This window comes from Amblyomma maculatum, chromosome 1, assembly GCF_055883805.1.
Source record: "Amblyomma maculatum isolate TAMU_Amacu chromosome 1, ASM5588380v1, whole genome shotgun sequence".
NCBI lineage: Eukaryota > Metazoa > Arthropoda > Arachnida > Ixodida > Ixodidae > Amblyomma > Amblyomma maculatum.
Window position 1 is genome coordinate 338,488,231 of NC_139344.1, and position 19,152 is coordinate 338,507,382.

At 48.1% G+C, this 19,152-nt stretch overlaps 1 protein-coding gene across 1 annotated transcript; it reads right to left on the minus strand.

Annotated features, from left to right (window-relative positions):
• Positions 1-4,653: 4,653 nt before the first annotated feature.
• LOC146207545 (uncharacterized) lies at positions 4,654-8,465 on the minus strand. The gene is made up of 3 exons (XM_084576949.1): positions 8,457-8,465; positions 5,778-5,999; positions 4,654-4,911 (listed from the first exon to the last, which is right to left on the minus strand). Exons 1-3 carry the CDS (start codon positions 8,463-8,465, stop codon positions 4,654-4,656), a joined length of 489 nt encoding a protein of 162 aa, XP_084433075.1.
• Positions 8,466-19,152: the final 10,687 nt, after the last annotated feature.

Genomic DNA, 19,152 nt, shown 5'->3' on the forward strand with positions numbered 1-19,152 from the left:
GGCCTGGAGCGTTTTCGGTTAATGTAGGGGTCAGTGAACACTGAGATAATAGAAAGAAGAGGGAAGGTAAGGTGAAATGAGAGGTAGAAAGGAAATGTTTATCCCAAACACCCAGTCCAGCTTCCGAAGACAGCATTACCGCTCATATATCGGCTTATAATACTTATGCCGGATTAGGAACTCAATAAGAGATGTTGGAAGTGTTCAGTTGCAAGCGAAATAGAAGCTGGAAACATTATAGAAAGAATCATATCTGTATATAAAGTAACCTGCCCAGTCGCAGCTTCCTTGTAGTAAGCTCACCATCACCATTATGCAAAATTATTCGTCGAAAAATGAACATACAAGAATTCCTCAGAAACTATCATTCATTTGCTTTTCTTCTTTGAGAGACGAGAGTACAGAGAAGGAAGGGAAGGGCGACTGAAAGAGGTCTTACGGCTATATGAGTGGCAGTTTTTTCTAAGACGGAGGCATTGCGTTATCTCTCGAAGCAAAAAGCGCTTTCAGGAGAATGTGAGCAACGAACTTTCGATGTAGTCACACACCTCCTCGTTTTACAGAATTAGCCGACGTGTTTATAGCAAAATAATATACATTGAGAACACAATAAAGAGTAAACCGCAGTCAACACTCAAATATTATACGCATTGTTGTGGCGGATCAACGAGCATGATGTTCCCAGTGTCTGGATCTGATCTAGACATTACGTATAATTTCCCTCCGGTGCAGAGGCGTATGAGATAAGCTTTCGAGCGTTTACGCGAAAACATTTAACTGACGTCTAGAATGAAAACAAGCTGCTCTTTATTAGCAGCCTTCATAAGCTTCTTTGTGAATTGGGGCAGTTGTTTCGTCAACCTAATGCGTTTAGACCCTATTCATTATCAGGTTTAGCAGGCGGCAGTTGTGGCAACCCTGTATTGTGGAGACTCCATAACGTTGGGCGGTTCGAAACTCGGCGCAGGTCTACCGGCGTCCTCCCTGCTGCGCGCCATTCATTTGTCGGACACTTGAGAAGCCGTTTGCAACGCCGTCCATGCCAGAGCTCGGATTTCACCGACGCCGTGTCATGATTCACCACATGCCTTCTCTCTCTCTCTCTCTCTCTCTCTCTCTCTCTCTCTCTCTCTCTCTCTCTCTCTCTCTCTCTCTCTCTCTCTCTCTCTCTCTCTCTCTTTCCCCCTCTCCGATGTTGCGTTGTGCGTACCATGGTTGCCAGCAAAGCTGCAATGACGTCACGTGAATAACCTCTATAAGTTTCACTTAAGTGGAGCGTAATGTGTACCAAAACCAAAACCGCCGCTGACAATTTTGTGGCCTCCCTTATGGGATGCCGCAAAATTGTCAGTGACGTTAATGCCAAATCAGAGTCCATAATGAAACGCCATTGCCTCCGTAATAGAAGTAATACCTTCTTTTTTTGCATGCTTTTTATTTGTTTTCTTTTCAGAAAGGAGCGTGAAGAGGACTGTTTACGGCAATTATTTATTGACCACGGACAGCGAATGCAATAATGAGCATCACCTCACATCGACATTGGGACGCAGCAGTGTGCGAACACTGGTGCCTGGGTGCTGCTGGGAAACCGTGATAATGTTAAAAGCAAAAGGACATTAAACCCGACATTTTCTCGACAAACGCACTTCTGTCAAGTCTCTCAGCTTCCTGCCCGCAGGAATTTCTTGAAATGCACAGCCGGGCACCGATGTAGCCACGATGATTACAAGAAGACTTAGGAGGGAAACAAAAGCGCCCGACTACGTTATTTTTTTTTATTTAAGCTTTTGATCAAACCTAAACTCCATCCTTACGACCCCCAACAAAAAATAGAAGCCTCAAATACAATCATTCCTAGCGATCGTGCGAGCTAAAACATTCGTTTGTATGACCCCCCCCCACAATATGGTCTCGGGACACTCCGTAACCATTCTTTGCGCAGCAAATGTCCGTGTTCAAAATGGGCAGACGCCTTCACTCTCATGATGCGACTTGAGCCTTCATGGAAGATGACTTTTTTTTTCTTTCTTTTCTGTGTGAACATGAGAAGGGCAAGGGACAGTGTTGGGGTCGTATCTGCAGCGAAGAACTCGTGTGCAAATAACGCGCCAGTATGTGAAATCTGGGCATAATTCAGCGTTGTTTGCTAACTCTATATATACATCGAAGGAGTTCAAGGCGTCAGAGCTGCGTCTAAATGAAAGTGACCTCTCCAGCTCTAAATAAAATAATAAAGAAATGCAAACGATAATATATCTGCTTTGTACACGCAAGCGCATAGTTCGCAGGCGTGGCCGTTCTAAAATAATATTTTTTTTTGCGAAATCAACCCACCTGCAAAGGTAAAATTGATTATAATGGCCCCTAAAGAACGACAAGTGATATTTCGCACACCTTGAAGTTCTGATATGGAGCAACCAGCTCGTTTTCCCACCCTGCTCCATTTTTAAAGTGCAGTGCGGATCTTCCATGTGATTTTACTTTATGTAAAACCTTGTGTTGCTATATAATTACTGTACTGTTCAAGCACGTTTGCTGTTACAGAGCTTACCATTGATTTATTTAGCCTCAATTATGCAACTTTAAAACAGTCGTTATCTGACGGCTCGATGTGCACTGATGTCGGACTCCATGAGGATGCAAAGCGCAGTTACACTTATAGTCGGCATGAAGAGACAGCTTACGGTAACGTCATCGTTGATGTTGTTGTGGCTGTAGGAAGAAAGAAAAGAAAATGCGCAGGCCTGCTACTGGCTCTATAGCTGAGCCACCTCAGCTGCCTCGGGAGGACAGAAGAGAAAATAGAGAAGAAAGAAAAAAAAGAGGGAGAGAAAGACGCGCGCCGCAACAACAGCCGTCGTCCACCACCGAAACGGTGGTAGGTGCAATAACGGCCTACAACAGATGAAAATTCTATGGCAGGCTGGCCCCCGCCGCAGTTAAGCGGCAGTGGCCAACCTGTCCCAGCCCCAGACTGATGGTAACCTAGCCCTTTCGTTAGCATCCTATTACCAGATCTATAGACTTCCAAAATGGTCGTATAACGACTCGTGTCCTAGGAGGAGGAGAAACGGAGGGCGGAAGGCAGGGATGTTAACCAGAAAGAATGAATTCCGGTTGGCTATCCTGCACTGGGGAAGGGGAAATTCGCTGCGTACTGCACAGGATCGTCTGGACGCTCACCCTTTAGAGGAAGGGAAGATCTTGGGACCATGGCCACAAAAGTCATCTGCGCTAAAAGCCTACAAGGCACTTCTTCGCTTTTTAAAAGAGACTAGCCTGATTGACAGACCGTGACTCGTGTGCCTGTATACACAGCCAGCAATAATTAAGATACTTTTACAAAAACGAGTTCGTTACACGAGTTGTGTACACACAGGTCACATTTTATTCGCACGCAACAGTATATTTTTTTTTTCTATACAACATTTACACACAACCTCTCACAGTTTTGAGTGAGTATTTTGTTTTTTATCTTTTCTTTTTTTTTCCCAACTCTCAGTCGACGCCATCGCTCACTCTTCCTTTCACCTGGCGAGTGGAACTCCTCCTCCCGTTCTCTGCGCTTCCGCCTTAAATTCTGCAATGAAAAAAAGTGACGAGCAATAGAAACAGTTATTCGCTGATGATTGGCTGCAAAAGATTGGCACGGAACTAGCACTTGTGCATAAATGACTCGGTCATTGCTTTCTAGTATACCCTCAATGTTGGCAGCATATCCAGCCGTTCATCAGATGTGTACAGGCGTCTATGGCATACAGAGCGAAATACGAGGCAATGGTGTCTAATGTAACATAAAAGTATTTCATATCTAAAGAAGGATAGAAGGTGCTTAATGCGCAGTGGTTGGCTTGTTGGTTTATGATGCAGAAGAATACAGCTCAGCCGTGACAGGGACAAGAGCGGCGCAAACACAGGCGCTGATTAACCTTAGTCAGCTTCATGTTTGCATCCCACTTTCTTGTCCCTCTCACTACTGCGCTGTATTCTTCTATATAAGGATAGAATCTCTGTGTCCATAGATAGACCGCCGCAAAAATGTCTAATGGTAGCAAAATACCAGGCCTACGTCCCAGCTAACGGTAACCATACTTTTAAAAAAAGACGAAGTATCCAATAACCTAATGAAACTGACTAAGGGCTGTTGAGAGGCCCGTGGTCTAGCCTGCAGTATATTTGTTTTGTTTTTTTGTTCTGCAATGTTAGTAATGACTAATCAGCCAACTTATTAATTATTGTCTTCAGGATAGAAGCTCAATTCTGAAATTGAAGATCGTCTCAGAATACTGCTGACTGAGATGTTTGTGATGACAGCGTACAAGAAGACTTTACACCTACCGTCATCATAGCAGTATGTATCCACGAAACCCCGGCGTACCAAAAACATACCGAAAAGTGTTGGCTTGCTTTTCTCTGATATTTTCGTCAGATAGGTTTTGTAGCACCTATACGAACTACTCAGGGCTTCAAGAGCGTTTTTTTTTTTTTTTTTCTGTCTTCCTAAAACGGTGCGAAGCACGACAATGTGCTTTGCTGTGCCGAATGCGACCGCTGGACGCTGGAAAAGTAATGCGCAGTATAGGAAAGCAGGTGATGGAAAACGACGGCCACAGCCTCTAGCGACCTTGGTTTTACACGCCCTTGTGACCCAAACTACGGTGTGCGCAGGTGCTTACAATAGTGCTTGTATCCACCGTAGTAAGGACCCGCGGCGTAGGCCGGTCCGACGATCTTAGCGGCGGGGGCTGCGTAAGCAACAGCGCCGTACGGTGCAAGGCCGTAACCGTAGCCGTGACCGTAGCCGTGACCATAGCCATGGCCGTAGCCATAGCCGAGAGCGAGAGGGGCGGCCACGGCCTTCACAGCAGGAGCGTAAGCCACGGGAGCAGCGTATGCCAGAGGAGCGGCAACCTGCGCAAGAAGGAAAACGTTACACAGACCTGTTGCAATCTGCTGGTGAGAAACAAACCAGAACAGCAAACTGATACCACAGTACATATGTTAAGGCTGGTCTAGCGCGCAAACGAATTGCCTAAGTGTCATTTTGGAGCGGAAGCGTTAGTACTGTCATCACGCAATCTCTTGGCAAACCTTGAAAGAGTACATTTTTAAACCCTGTACACCGTTATAATTATAGAAACAGAGACCGGTATCACACGGGAGCAGCCTGCCATGCTCTCAAGAACATCAAATCTAGTAACAGGATCGACAGCTGCATATTTTTACGGACTTCTGCAGTTTATATGAAATAACTGTCAATATTGCTAATATCGCAGTAATTAATACTGTGAGTGCTTCGAGGAACAAATCCCTTGGCGCATCGAAGTTGGAATATAGGCACTGGCTCGAATAAGCGTTTCGCTCCGAGTACATATACGCGTAGGTTCACATGCAGAGGGGCAGTCGCTGCAACCCTCCCCTGCACACCCTCGCGATTTCTCCGCTAACCGTGGCTGCAGCCCATATGCTTGTATTTCTTGGTAACCGATCACAGCTCCGCGGAACAAATAAACAGTATGCTTGACTGGCAGCAACTATCCAGTTCTTATGATTCCAGGTAATACCACGATAGGAGCTATTACCATGAAACCGGAACTTACAAACAACATTCTCGCAATGTATTCAAAATCGGAGTCGCTTGCAAGGTCAAAAATATCCTCTGTGCAGATTTAAACGCGTATTGAAGTAACAAGTCCTTAATTTCCTTGCGAACGTGAAGACGCTCGATCGCGCAAGCCCTTCTTCCGGAATTTGCCCCGGAGAAGCTGCTCCCTCACCTTGACGGCGGGTGCGGCGAAGTAGGCCGGTGCAACCACCTTGGCCGGAGCGGCTGCCAGCACTGGTGCCACCGAGTGTACCGTCTTGGTGGCATACGAGGTGGCCACGGGGGCTACCGCGTAGCCATGAACCACGGGCGCTGCGTAGGCATAGGCCGGGCCAGCCACCACGCCGGCACGCACAGCCGTGCATGAGACGGCCAGCAGGACCAGGACGCTGAACTGCAAGCGGGAACAGGGATAGATAGCAGAAGATAAATGAATAATGGATGTGGTAGCCTGGTGCAATGCCGGACTAACTACTCCAGGGGAGCATGATAGCAATCTACTGATAAACACCTCGCAGCAAACTACACACACATTGTTTTCATACAGAGAATTAATATTGTGTTTCTCAGAAGCTTTAAGAGTGCCTCCATTGCACGTATTGCTAAGGCCTGATTGTCCAGGGAGAAAGCGCGCTAGCCAGACTGTGTAGCGTGCGTGCTGACATGAAGTTATTTATTGCCTCAGGGCAGATTTTAAAATCTTAAATTCCGAGATGAAGGACTACGGTTGCAAATTAAGTAGACAACGTTTTCGCGTACTGTACGTACGCATTGAGCACACTGGGGTTATCTATCTTGGCTTGGGTCCTTGAAAAGACCCGAGGTTAACACAGGGGGGGGGGATTCGTGTCCTGCCGTCCACTTAAAGCGGGGAGGAGGGAGTGGGGGAGGGGTAAGTAGGAATTGACGCTAAAAAATATTCTCTCCCGCATACAAGGCTCTCTGATGGAGTGCAGTGATAGCAATAACTACTTAAGCCTTTAAGTACCCCCCCCCCCCCCCCTCAAATATATATATATATATTTTTTTTTTTTCACGGCGCAAAAGCTGCTGAACTATTCATCTTATACCCCATTTTATCATTGCAATTCAGTCTAGTGGTTATAACAAACGAGGAATTGCGGATATTAAACTATGACGACGGGATGTCGAAAATGTTCTCCTGCTGCAAACGGATTAACTAAGCCTCATCATCACCATGAAAATGTCCTTAATGCTTGATGCTGCTCAAGACGAAAGCTGGGCTGATATTTTCCTTTGCCTTTTATATAAAAACAAAATGCAGCTATTGGCGTCAAATGCGCATCCACGAAGAAGAGGGAAAAAAGTATCGTGCCCGTTCAGAATGTCTTCAGCCTAGGAGCGCTGCTCACTCGAGCGAAACGAAAGGTCGATGCTTCCTACAGGCTCGCTTCTAAGTTGACTTGGTCGCACATTCGGAAAGCCGTGTGAACGCGCCTACTATACGCACTCGCGAGGAGCACCCTTCATCGCTGGAATCTATTCGTCTGTGACACATTCTTCGACATGGATCACTGGCTCCGTTCATTTTCGCTTTCCTTTAAGGGCTCTGATATCCAGCTGCAGTCTCCCGGTTGGTATTCTCAAATATTTAGGGGACTGAAAGATTTAAAGACTTTCTCGTCGCATTTTAATTGCTTCAGTGAAGATTTTACAAAAGGTGCCTAACTGGATGTTATCTCCAAACCTTGAGTTATATAGCTGAGCTATGCAGATGACTGCATTATTATGCTCCCCCCTTCACACTAAGACCTTTGAAAGAAAAAGAAAAATGAACACGGAGGACTATTACAATGTGGTGACAGGCACTGTTGTGAAGGAAATAAGCTTGCGACTACTCATTGCTGGTGATAATTTTTTCAGTATCGATATTTATAAGCGACCAGTGATGTACACCACTAAGGAGATTGACGCAGGTCACTAAGGGAGTCTCATTGGCCCTGTAAACAATACCGCAGATGCTGCCACAACGCGTGTTCCAGAACTGTCCAGGTACGCGATTTGAACGTCTCCCTTACTACGCCAATTTCCATTTTTCTACGTAGTTACATAATTCTCGTGCGTCTGATCGGATGCGCTTAATTACCCAGAATGACATTTATAATTTTGCTTGTGTCCTAGACAGGCGCCTTTCTTTTTTTTTTTTTCTCGGGGCCTTGAGGAACATTTTCTACGGAGAGGAAATATATTGCCTGAAATTCCAACCACTTAAATTCTTGCTAGCCTATTTTAAGAAATACCGCGTATGCATCCACATGGGCACCGCAATTCCTGCTGAGACTTCGTGGGATACAAGGCGAACGTGGCATGCCGCTTAAAAAGGTGCGGCTACAACGAAGGACTTGTCCCTCTAACGTAAAGCTGTGCTTGTCTATATTCGGCCACAGCGAAGTAAGGCTTCTAACGAATAAACTGGTTAGTTCCTTTTGAGTCGAGATCCTGCGTACCCTGGAGGAATAAATACTTTCGTTTTACGTGTAAATTGACGCTGGGCTTACTGCATCTCTTTTTTTTTTACCCTGACGGAACCTAATTTAAATTTCAAGCAGTGCATCCACCCCCTTCCTAGCGTTGAGTCATAAGTTTGATCAACTTGTATATTTCTATCATCGAATACTTGAGCCCCCTTGCTCTATAATTGTGGGGTGCTTTAAATAATATGAAAGCTTAACCCATTAAAAGCACCGTGCAAGTTCTATAACGGCTGAGCTCTTCTCGGAGGACACGAAATCCACCACATCGTATTAATATGATAAAATCCATGCATGGTTCCTCGTGGCGGCATTCCTACAGCTGGCATTCCTACACAGCGCGGATCCCGCATACTTACGCTGTTCATGATGACGGGACTGGGATGCTGATAGCCTTCCGTGTAAAAGAATGGGTGGCGGTTAACACACTGCGGTGGGCGCGGGGTTGGCTGTAGTCACACGACTTGCGGACACTGAGGTGGCGATGTCAGAGCCTCGCTGATGGGCCGCTTTTATACAAAGCCCCGCGCTCGTGCACGGTCCTTACGCGGAGGGGCCACCACCACGTGACCTCGCACCTCTTTCCTCTGCACCTTCCCCTTTCTCTCTTTCCCGCTTTTGGTCTTGGCCTGTCCGTCTTGCGGCGATGGCCACTCCTGACGCGGGGCACACCATCGGGAGGAGTCGGACCGTTAGAGAATTAAAAACCAAAAGAAACAAGTCACCTGGCAGCAGCGCTCTCGGCAACTAACGGGGGCGCCCCTGGCCTTCCCTCTTCCCCCTCTCTTCTTCTTTGCAGCACTGTAGCGAGGAAAGTGAAAGGAGAAGGAAAGAACGGAGGGGGGGGGGGGGGGGGGGGGGGGCTGCGCGTTCTTGATGACCCGGGTCGTCTCTGGCGCGAAGGTGATGGTGGCGTTGGGGGTGGAAGTCGGGGAGTTCCTTCCTGGCCCCGCGAGAAGTCATGACCTACTCTCGGGCTTCTCCCTTTCTCTGCCGTTGAGGAATGACATCTCACGGGCTAGCTCGCTCGCTCGGTCGGTTTGGCCGTGTTTGTTTGCTGCTTGTTTACTTTCTCGTGCGTCGCCGCTTAGTCGCCATCGCGAGGCGCGTGCGGAAGGATTGCTACGCCGGAGAGCGGCAGGAGACACGACGGAGCCGGTGATGATGAGAGCGTAAAAAAGGGGGGAAAAGATTCAATCATGCCCCCGTGCTCCCATACATCAGGGTAAGTGCCGTGGCGGTTGCGCGAGGAACTTTCGAAATCAAGGCAACCGCTTTCCGGTGGCAGAACAGGAGGGTCGTGACAAGTGCACGGGCGGGGTCAAACATCTGTCACTTATTCAACGTGGCACCCGAGGAGTTGTCACAAGAAAAACATAGCTCCTCTCTGCATAAGGATCGTCCAAAAACGGGATTAGGGATCTGTGGAAGGCGATGTCTTGGGTGGCATTAATTAAGGGATAATTTTGAAGTCCACCTCCACGAAAGTGTATGATCATTGGTATCGTTTTGTGGTGGTGGTGGTGGTGGTGGTGAAAAACTTTATTTTGTAGAGCCGCGAAATACTTGTTACAAGGGCTGGGCCGGCTCCTGATCACGGGTGGTGGCCGACAGGCCGTGCCTGACGGCGACCGCTTCAGCCCAGTCGACCAGTTTGCTTTGTGAAGCCGGTTCTGAGCTAGAGACCGCGATGTCCCAAGCCTCGTTGTCCCTATGGCCCCATTCGGCCGGTGGTTGAAACTCTAGTCACCTGAACATATTTTCGAATGTAGCTCTCGGGGCCTAGCAAAGGGAACATTCGGATTGATGAGTAGAGGGGGAGAAGAGGGCCAGCAGTGCTGGGGAAGGAAAGGTGCGAGCTTGAAGGTGTCTCCATGTTATTTGTTGTGGTTTAGTTAGGGAGGGGTGTGGGGGAGGGTAGTGAAGTAATGTCGTTGTACGTGATCAGCCGATCTCTGGCGCTGCCTAGGTCCTCGGTATCTGTTACTCGGTATGCTCGAGCAGCAGAACGGGCCGCTTCGTTACCGGGGTTGTCCGAATGGGCTTCAGATCATGTGCAGCACTGTGACGAGGGCCAACCTTTTTGCAAGCGCAGTATTCTATAAATTAGCACTTTCGTTTTCGAATGCCCTTCTGGTCAGAGGCGAATCTTATTCCAAAGCGATATAGCTTTCTGTTCCTCAATAAAAGTTTCTCATCCAACCAATTATGTCAATTAATCATTTTTGTACTTTCAAGCCAAGTCTTTAAAAGACAACATCCTCGGAAGTTTTGACAAGGACTAATACATGTTTTCTCTGTTTTGTGGGGCATTCGGAAACAGTCACTTTACGCAGTCGAAGAGTCGATGTAAACTCGTTTATTCATGACTCCGTATGGGCCCACCTTGATATATATATATAAAAAAAAAAACTGTCCACTTTTCTCACGTTGACCCCAAATGAAAGAAGCCTGCTTCAAGGATAAAATCAAGAATGTAGACTGCCACCAGCGTCAAGTTCTTAAATTATAGTTCATCTATCTTATAGGGGAAAACGCACAATTGTCAAAAGTCACATCACAGGAAAGAAATTAGATTTTCTTCGTATTAAAGCTTCGAAATTTAAGAAAAAGACCTTACCTGGGGTCTGGGCCCGATACCACCGCCACACCGGGAATAGTTCCTCTATTAACTGAAGTTAGCAGGGCAGCTGCTACAAATGGCACAACGAGGAGAAATAGTTAAAATCTGGTAGCAGAGCCGATGTTAGAACAAAGTATCTACTGGGAAGAACTCCGAAGGTCATCAGAGTCTAAACAATCAGTATAATTATAATTTACATCCAGGCCTTTGCACATCTGTTGTGTTGACGTCTCACGCTGCTATTGTGGTTAGCGTTAGTCTTCACGTTTTCCTTTCTGTCTTATATGTTGATGCACCACCACCGCTCGAGCAGCGTTTAGAGCACGATTAATAACAATAATAATAATAATAATTGCTTCACAGGAAGGGAAAGGCTCAGTATTCGTGACGCTTGCGCTGCGGACACCTGACCGCACCGTAAGGAAAGGGAGGAAGGTGGGAGTGAAAGGGGAAATAGAGAAAGAGGAGCCGTAGTCGAGGGCTACGGAGTAATTTCGACCACCTGGGGATCTTTAACGTGCGCTGACATCGCACAGCACACGGACGCCACGTCGTTTCGCCTCCATCGAAACGCAGCTGATCGAACCCATGAACTCCGGCACAGTAGTCGGGCGTCTTACCACTGCACCACCGCAGCGGGGCCTAATGAACTGACCATTTCATTCCGGCTACCTCGCTTCCACGCAGAGTCCCAAGGGATCCCTGCTGACCTCCTCTAAGCAATGCAAGCAGTATTTCGGCTGCTTCCCCTATTTTGGGAGTAAATAAAGAGCTTATCATCATCATCATCCACGCCAGCCTCATATATCGCTTAAGGTCTATTCACACTTGCGACTTGCGAAGGACGCGCGACCGGTAGTCGCATGCGACCAGAGAGCAACCGATGTTCACACTTGCGAATGCGACTTGCGGGTTGCTTTCCACATCGTGTCTGCCTTGACTGTTCACCACATAGAGTAAAGCTAACTTACGTTCACGTCAGCTGAGCCGCTGATTGGTTTAACGGTTTGCGACCAGCAGTCGCGCGACTGGAAATCGAGCAGTGTCCGAACGGCCCGTGGCAGTCGCTTTTCGACCGATGCGACCATTTGCGACAAAAACGGTCGCGCGACCTCCGCGAGTCGCAAGTGTGAACGGGCCTTATCAGCGACTTTCTTTCTCTTCCCTTCATTTAGTTTTGCCGAACACAACCAGCGTTCCGTTGAAAGTTCACCGGCGTTCTATAACTAGCCATAGGTCCACGATAATTAAAATACACGAAATAGAGTCATTACCTTTTCGGCTAGGGGGTAGAGGGATACCGCAAGGATCAGTACTGTCACCATTTCTCTTCAATCTCTCCCTCATAAAGCTTCCACCCCGACTGGAAGCCATTCCTGGGCTGAGACATACATTCTACGCAGATGACATCACACTCTGTACCACCAACGGGAATGACGGTCAGATAGAGGAAACGTTGCAACGCGCGGTAGACACTATCGCAGAGCTCGCACGTCATTCAGGCCTATCATGCTCACACCCAAAATCAGAGCTACTGGTCATCAGACCCAAGCCCAGGGGTCCCGGTTCCAGGAGCCAAGCGCCCCCAACTCCGCTTAACGTGTGCGTGGGGGGACTTCCAATCAAGGAGGTGCAGCCAATAAGGATCTTAAGGCTGTATCTACAATCTAACAGGAAAAACAAAGAAACCCTGCAAAAGCTGAAAACATCAGTTAATATGTCAATTAGGCTAATCAGAAGAATTGCCAACCGTAGAAGAGAAGTCAAAGAAAAAGACCTCTGCAGGATAGTGCAGGCATTTGTCCTGAACAGGATGGTGTTTGCGCTACCATACCTAAAACTAGATGCTGCGGACAAAGGCAAAACCGAGACTATAATTAGGCAAGCATACAAAGCAGTCCTGGGGCTGCCGAACTACACATCGACAGAAAGACTCATGGGACTGGGAATACATAATACACTAGAGGAGCTCAAGGAGGCTCACCTCACAATGCAAAAAGAACGGCTTAAGCGCACTAAGGCAGGCAGAGTCATACTGGAGCGCCTAGGTATAGGCGTAGAACTTCCACCCGAGGACACGAAAACACAGCTACCCAAACTCCTTCGCAAGCGACTGACGATCCTACCAAAGAATATGCACCCTTCTTACCACGAAGGAAGGAGGAAAGCTAGGGCAATAGCTCTACACGAAAAATACGCAACGAGCGAAGGAGCTGTCTATGTTGACGCGGCAGAATACGCAACAAGAGGAGCGTTCGCACTGGCGTTGGTGGACGTGCACGGGCGGCTGCAGGCATGAGGGTCGGTAGTGACAAAATCTTCGGAAACCACGGAAGAGGCAGCTGTGGCACTAGCCATAGCTAGCACCGACGCCGATGCAATCTTCTCCGATTCTAAATTTGCTGTCCGTAGCTTTGCAAGGGAAGGGGGGGGGGGGGGGGGGGGGCAGGATCTCAACTGCAGCGCAGAAAATACTGAAACTGACCAGGCAACCATACAGAGAAATTGAGGTGATATGGGTGCCGGCTCACTCGAGGAATCCGGGAAATGAGGCGGCCCACAACATGGCTCGAGGTTTCGCCAACCGAGTTGGTGGGTCCTTCGTATCCATGGGTTACTCCAAGGAAGGGCTGGCATCTTTTCACGATATCACAAGTCATTACAGATTGGAACGGCACAAATTTCCGTCACCTGACAAAACGTTGGATAAGGCACAGGAGACCGCTTGGAGGAGACTCCAGACGAGATCCTTTCTTAGCCCTTACCTATTAGCAAAAATGTACCCGGATGAATTTAACCCCGCGTGCAGGTTCTGTGGTGAAACAGCCACGTATGATCACATACTATGGCAATGTAAAAAACCTCCACCGGAAGATCTAGTACAAATTCCTTCTCTTGAGCGATGGGAGGCCGTTCTGGTCAGCTCGGACCCGGGCATTCAAGCCTTGGCCACCGAGTGGGCCACTAAGGTCGCCGCCAGCCATGGACTGGAGGCCATCTGCATTTTGACGAATAAATGTTTTCCAATCAAAAATCGGACAACACGGCAACGCTCAGGCTTACGCATTTCTCCAGTCCAGATTCTCCAGTGCTCTCGGAATTTTTTTGCCCTTTCACGTCCTAATCATATCTTTATTTGATTAATTGACACTTATTACAAACGTGTGACCACTTTTAAGCATTTATTTGGCTCAGTAAGTCAGAAACACATACACTTCCGGTTGGTGTCACGTCCCATCCCTGGACGTCGACATTAGTCATATGGCTATTTAGACGTCTGGTTGATTTTACTTTTACATATTTTGCTCCAATTAGTTAACTAATCATCCTACTGACATTTTTTAGCGTACTCATACCATCCTCTTTCGATTACAACCACTCATTTGATCCTAACTCTTACGAGAACGACACAAGGCTCTACACAAGTTTTGCACACACGACCTTGCCGACGTAGCCTAGAAATACTTTCGCATTAATAGCCGCTTCACCATCGGAAAAAGCTGGCGTGCAGTTTTGTCAAAATGCGTGGATCTCTCCACTTTTGCGCAAGGATGTGCATTTTACCTGACCATCGCGACTGGGATCTCCCTCTCCCATACGTCCTATTCGCTTACAACTCCTCCCGCCACGACTCTGCTGGCTATTCTTTTTTTCTCCGTCTGTACAGCAGCGATGCCCAAATGCTTCCCGACATGCTGATTCGTACGTCTGCTGTTCCACCTTCTTCTTAATCCCGCGAAGCTATATACTCGTGCCGACCACGTTCGTCAACTGCTCCACTCACGCCTGCTTGCCTCGCAAGCCTCGAAGAAGGACCCCATACGACCGCCGTCACCGCATGGTCTCCTCTCCAGAGGCGTTCGTTTTGCTTTGGACTCCATCTCACAGCATCAGATCTTCTGAAAAACTTCATTGCCTGTATAATGGGCCACACCGTGGGCTTCGTCAGGTCACCGCCGTTAACTATGAGGTAGCCCCGGGCTTTTTGGAATCTACATCAAGTTCCTCACTGCCTGACATCGTGCATGTCTCTCGCCTGAAACCCTATATACCGCTCGCCTTGCCCTGCAAGTGGCTGGCCGACCCCGGGAAGGTTGTTCTTTTTTTTTTTTTCTGCCAGGGCCACGCATAGGGCCAGTGACGAGGACGAAGTTATTGTGCGTGGCACGCTCGCTCTGGCCCGGGTTCTTTCTCGATGTGATGTTCTTATGTGCTGTGCTTTGTTCCCTGGACATCCGAGCCCCGGACAGCGCAACAATGTCAAGAATAGGCGGAAGGAGCAGGCGCACCGATTCTTGTAAGTACAGTGAACGCAATCACAATATTAAGACGTATTTCAGTAGTTTTCACAGTGTGCTTAGACGGGAAAGTAGCCACTGAAATACAGAAGAAAGGCACTGCAATTTTTCTTCCCGATCTCGGGTGAATAAGTTACGGCCACATTAAAATGTCAGGTGTCAGCAATGATGGATAATGAACAGTGCCCAGACGAAAAGCCCACAGCTTGAAAAAAGCTTTTTGTTTATAATACACCTCATCAACTTCGCCGCTTCCCTATCTACATGTGCTCTTGAAAACAGCTCAGCCAAAATAACAGCCAGTAAGAGCAAGAGGTCCGGAGACCTCCAGAACCGCTACTATATCTCGAAAAAGCCAAAACAACATCAAATTATTCCCTGCACGATCATCGTACGTTGTCTTCGTATTTTTCTGCCCCAGCTCCAAAGGAGCTAGTGCGCCTTCATTAGACGAATACGACGTGCGACCCAGTAACTGGAACGTGTCAAGGGCTATCGTCACCTGAACGCTTCTACAAAGACGGCATCGGGGCTCCTGCGCGTCCACTTGTCTATAAGCACGACAATTCGGCCATGACGGCACGCTGACAGCGACGAGTGACTCGCACGTCAGCGAGCGTCGAAACTCACGTGAAAATTGCGTGTCGAGGCCAACTATGGCGTGATTCCCCCGGGTCAATCTTTACCCTGCTTTTCCGGAGGTCTCGTGTTGCCTGACTGTCAATGGGCTGTCAGCGCGGAGAAACAAGAAAGATATCAGCCGCCTGTTTTATGCTGTATCGGCGGCAGTTTAAGTAACGTTTTTTTTTTTTTTTTTTTTTTTTTTTTTTAGACTGGCAAACGACAGTGGTAAACTAATCGTCGCCTCAGGGAGCCACGACACACACGAGTCCGTATGTGTTAGATTGTTTCGATAAGGGTGTTTTCGATAATGGTGTTTCGATAAGCCTTCCAGTTATACAGAACGCTGTCTTAGCGAAAATGCTTGTCTGGAGGAATGAGGTTGAATCTGTGCTCTTACTCATTAGCGTAAAACGTGACCGCGTCATTAGTCTATTAAACGGTCGCCGTTCGCTACAACTGTGCCACATAGAGGCAGTGTCATTACCTTTGTTATACTGTCACGCATCATGCGACCCGTTCTGCCGGGGCATAATGTGACACTAGACGATCACGTGACACGACCTGCATCCATGTTCTCGCGGTCTTAGACGACGCTACATTAGGCGGCCTCTATTCTCGCGCCAGAGGCTCCTTAATGCGCAAAGTATATTTTTTGGTGAAATGTGGAAGATCTGGCGTGCCTTACGGTCTGGCCGTCTATTCTACAGAATAATGGATGCTAGTTTTGCTCTGCTGCTTAGGAAAGGACATTGTCGGTGCGAAATCTATATAAATAAATAAACTGAAGGCGTTTGAGTTCCATAATACTCATTTAAAGCAGTAGTGTTTCTGGTCTTGAGGGGTGCATTTTCGTGCCATTGAATTTTCTCCTTATCGTCTTGGCAAAAGTACCACCTGCGAAATCAAATATTCGCAACATTCACATTACAATGAAAGGATATTAAACAGTAATTGAACATAGGAACTGTAATAAAGCGTGTTGTTGGGATAGGTGGTGTATGTATGTCTTGGAACGCCGAAAGCAGCGCAAAGAAACGTGGTCGGAAGGAAATAACGGGGACACGCTCTGACACGGATAGCACATGGCCTTGTCACTTCCTCCAATCGTCTCTCTGTGTGTGTGTGTGTGTGTGTGTATGTGTGTGTGTGTGTGTGTGTGTGTGTGTGTGTGTGTGTGTGTGTGTGTGTGTGTGTGTGTGTGTGTGTGTGTGTGTGTGTGTGTGTGTGTGTGTGTGTGTGTGTGTGTGTGTGTGTGTGTGTGTGTGTGTGTGTGTGTGTGTGTGTGTGTGTGTGTGTGTGTGTGTGTGTGTGTGTGTGTGTGTGTGTGTGTGTGTGTGTGTGTGTGTGTGTGTGTGTGTGTGTGTGTGTGTGTGTGTGTGTGTGTGTGTGTGTGTGTGTGTGTGTGCGCGTGCGTGCGTGCGTGCGTGCGTGCGTGCGTGCGTGAGAGAGAGAGAGACTTTTGGGACAACTCTTTTGTACGCAAAAGCAAAAAAAGAAATATTCCAAGTAGACACGCAAAAGAATGCACTCGAACTTGCCTCTTCCTGTTACCTCGAATATTCTGGCCACTGTCTGTAAAGGTCCCTGGCTTCCAAGCACGGAGAAATCTAGACAAAGGTTGCGTAGCGAACGAAGTGTGAACTCCACTCTGACCTTTCCGCCACTTAATCTACTGAAGGATCTCCCGAAACAACATTCGTAATTTCCCAGTCAGTCCCGGACGATGAACGCATTCACTTTCGACTGAATGACCCGTCAATCAAGAATCGAACAATAGTTCATCTCCTTCAGAAACAATCCTGACCTGCCAGCCAATTCTCAGCCTTCAATGACAGCCAGTTGTAAGAGCGACACAAAAGGACAGCGTTTACCGGCAACTCAGCAAGGGGCATGGTCGGACCCACCCCTATGGACAAGGACTGCCACCTGCAAATCCCAGCACGTGCTTCGAGGTCATTATGAGGCTGCGGAAACAATCCTGGGTGAAGCCTTCTTTAGCAAGCCGCACCATTGAAACTGTTGCAAGTGCCACAATTCAACTACACCAGGCATAAAGCATCCTTACGCCACAAATGCTAAGCAGTTCCCAAGGCTGGCGTGGGACAGCCGCGCAGCCCATGCAGCGGTCGCTGTTTTAACAAATGTGACAGTGACCGTTCAGTTTTTGAGTCCGTTGAACACAAAGAGCTGAGAAGTGCCTGCATTGACCAGTCTCAGGACACGTCTGAAATAGTCGAACTGGGTGTGCGCCTGTCCCGAATGATGTTAGTCTTGTCGCGTATCCTTTGTGAATCGTGAAACGCTTAAAGTAATGCTGTGTAAACCAGACCAGTATGCGTTTATTGTTTTCACGTCACACGCCACTCGCTTTCCGCAGTATATAACTATCAAACCCTGTATCGAAAGTTTATCTCTATGCGAGGCCTAGACCAAACCTACGTTTCACTGAAACCTTGCAATGGAGTCAGCCAATATATGGCTAAACAGTGAGCTCTTCTCTCGATAAGCTGACGCCCAGCCTGATACTGTCAAAGCTGCGTGGCAGTGAGGCATCGAACGCGCGAACTTCGCTCAGAATTGTGGTAGTTCGTGTAGAAACAGGCTTCACGCAGAATTGGTAACCATCGGGCTGCGGCTGCACCCATCCCAAATAGGCCGAAGATGAATGAAATCTGCCAGCGGACTTAAGTTCGATAAGAAGAAAACCAGGCGAAAGGAGCTGTATCGGAATGGCGGAAGGACATCGCGCCTTGCCGTCCATCCGTTACTCCCGGCCGCATAACCACACTCCGAACGGCGGGCATGCACCGCGTTTGTATTTTACATAGGCACACCCCGTTGGTCTGACCCACGCAGTATGATGCCGTTTCCCCTCCGAGGGTGAGGATAAACGTCCGCCTTGGCTGTGCGCGCTGCTGTGGCTATGGCTGCAACGTGTAGGCGGCGCATTAAAGAAAACAGTCACCGTGCAGAGCGATGGGGTCAGGCACGCGGCCGCCGCCTCCATCGCAGGGTGTGTCCGCGCTGTCTGCGCCGCGTGGCATTGAAGTGTCCACTCTTCCGATGCATCGAGGGTCGCTCGACTGGCCGCGAGCTACCCGCAGTCCTGCACGGCATTCATGCTGGCCAGCCTCAGAGGACACTTGTCACGCCGTTTATCATTTGTACAGACAGCACACGCCTGGTTCGTTTATGGCTGAGCGATATGGTGTGGGCAGCTGAGTACAATTCTCTGGAGCAAAGGTATGCGCGCGAATTGAAGGTTGTGATTGCATCAATAACTGCATACCGAAGGACTAGCTCCTTTGGAATAAATGGCGTCCGTCGTCATCCGAGATCTAGTATGTGATTTAAACTTAGTGAAAGGTTTATAAGTTGACGAGGTTTGCTTTCAGCCGTAAGGTGGAGCCCTTGCTGCGCCGCGATAATAAAAAAGCAGTCTTGAAAGGTGAGAGCAATGGTTCGTTTCACCTTAGACATTTTGAGCTTGAGGGCTCAATTAAACTCTCC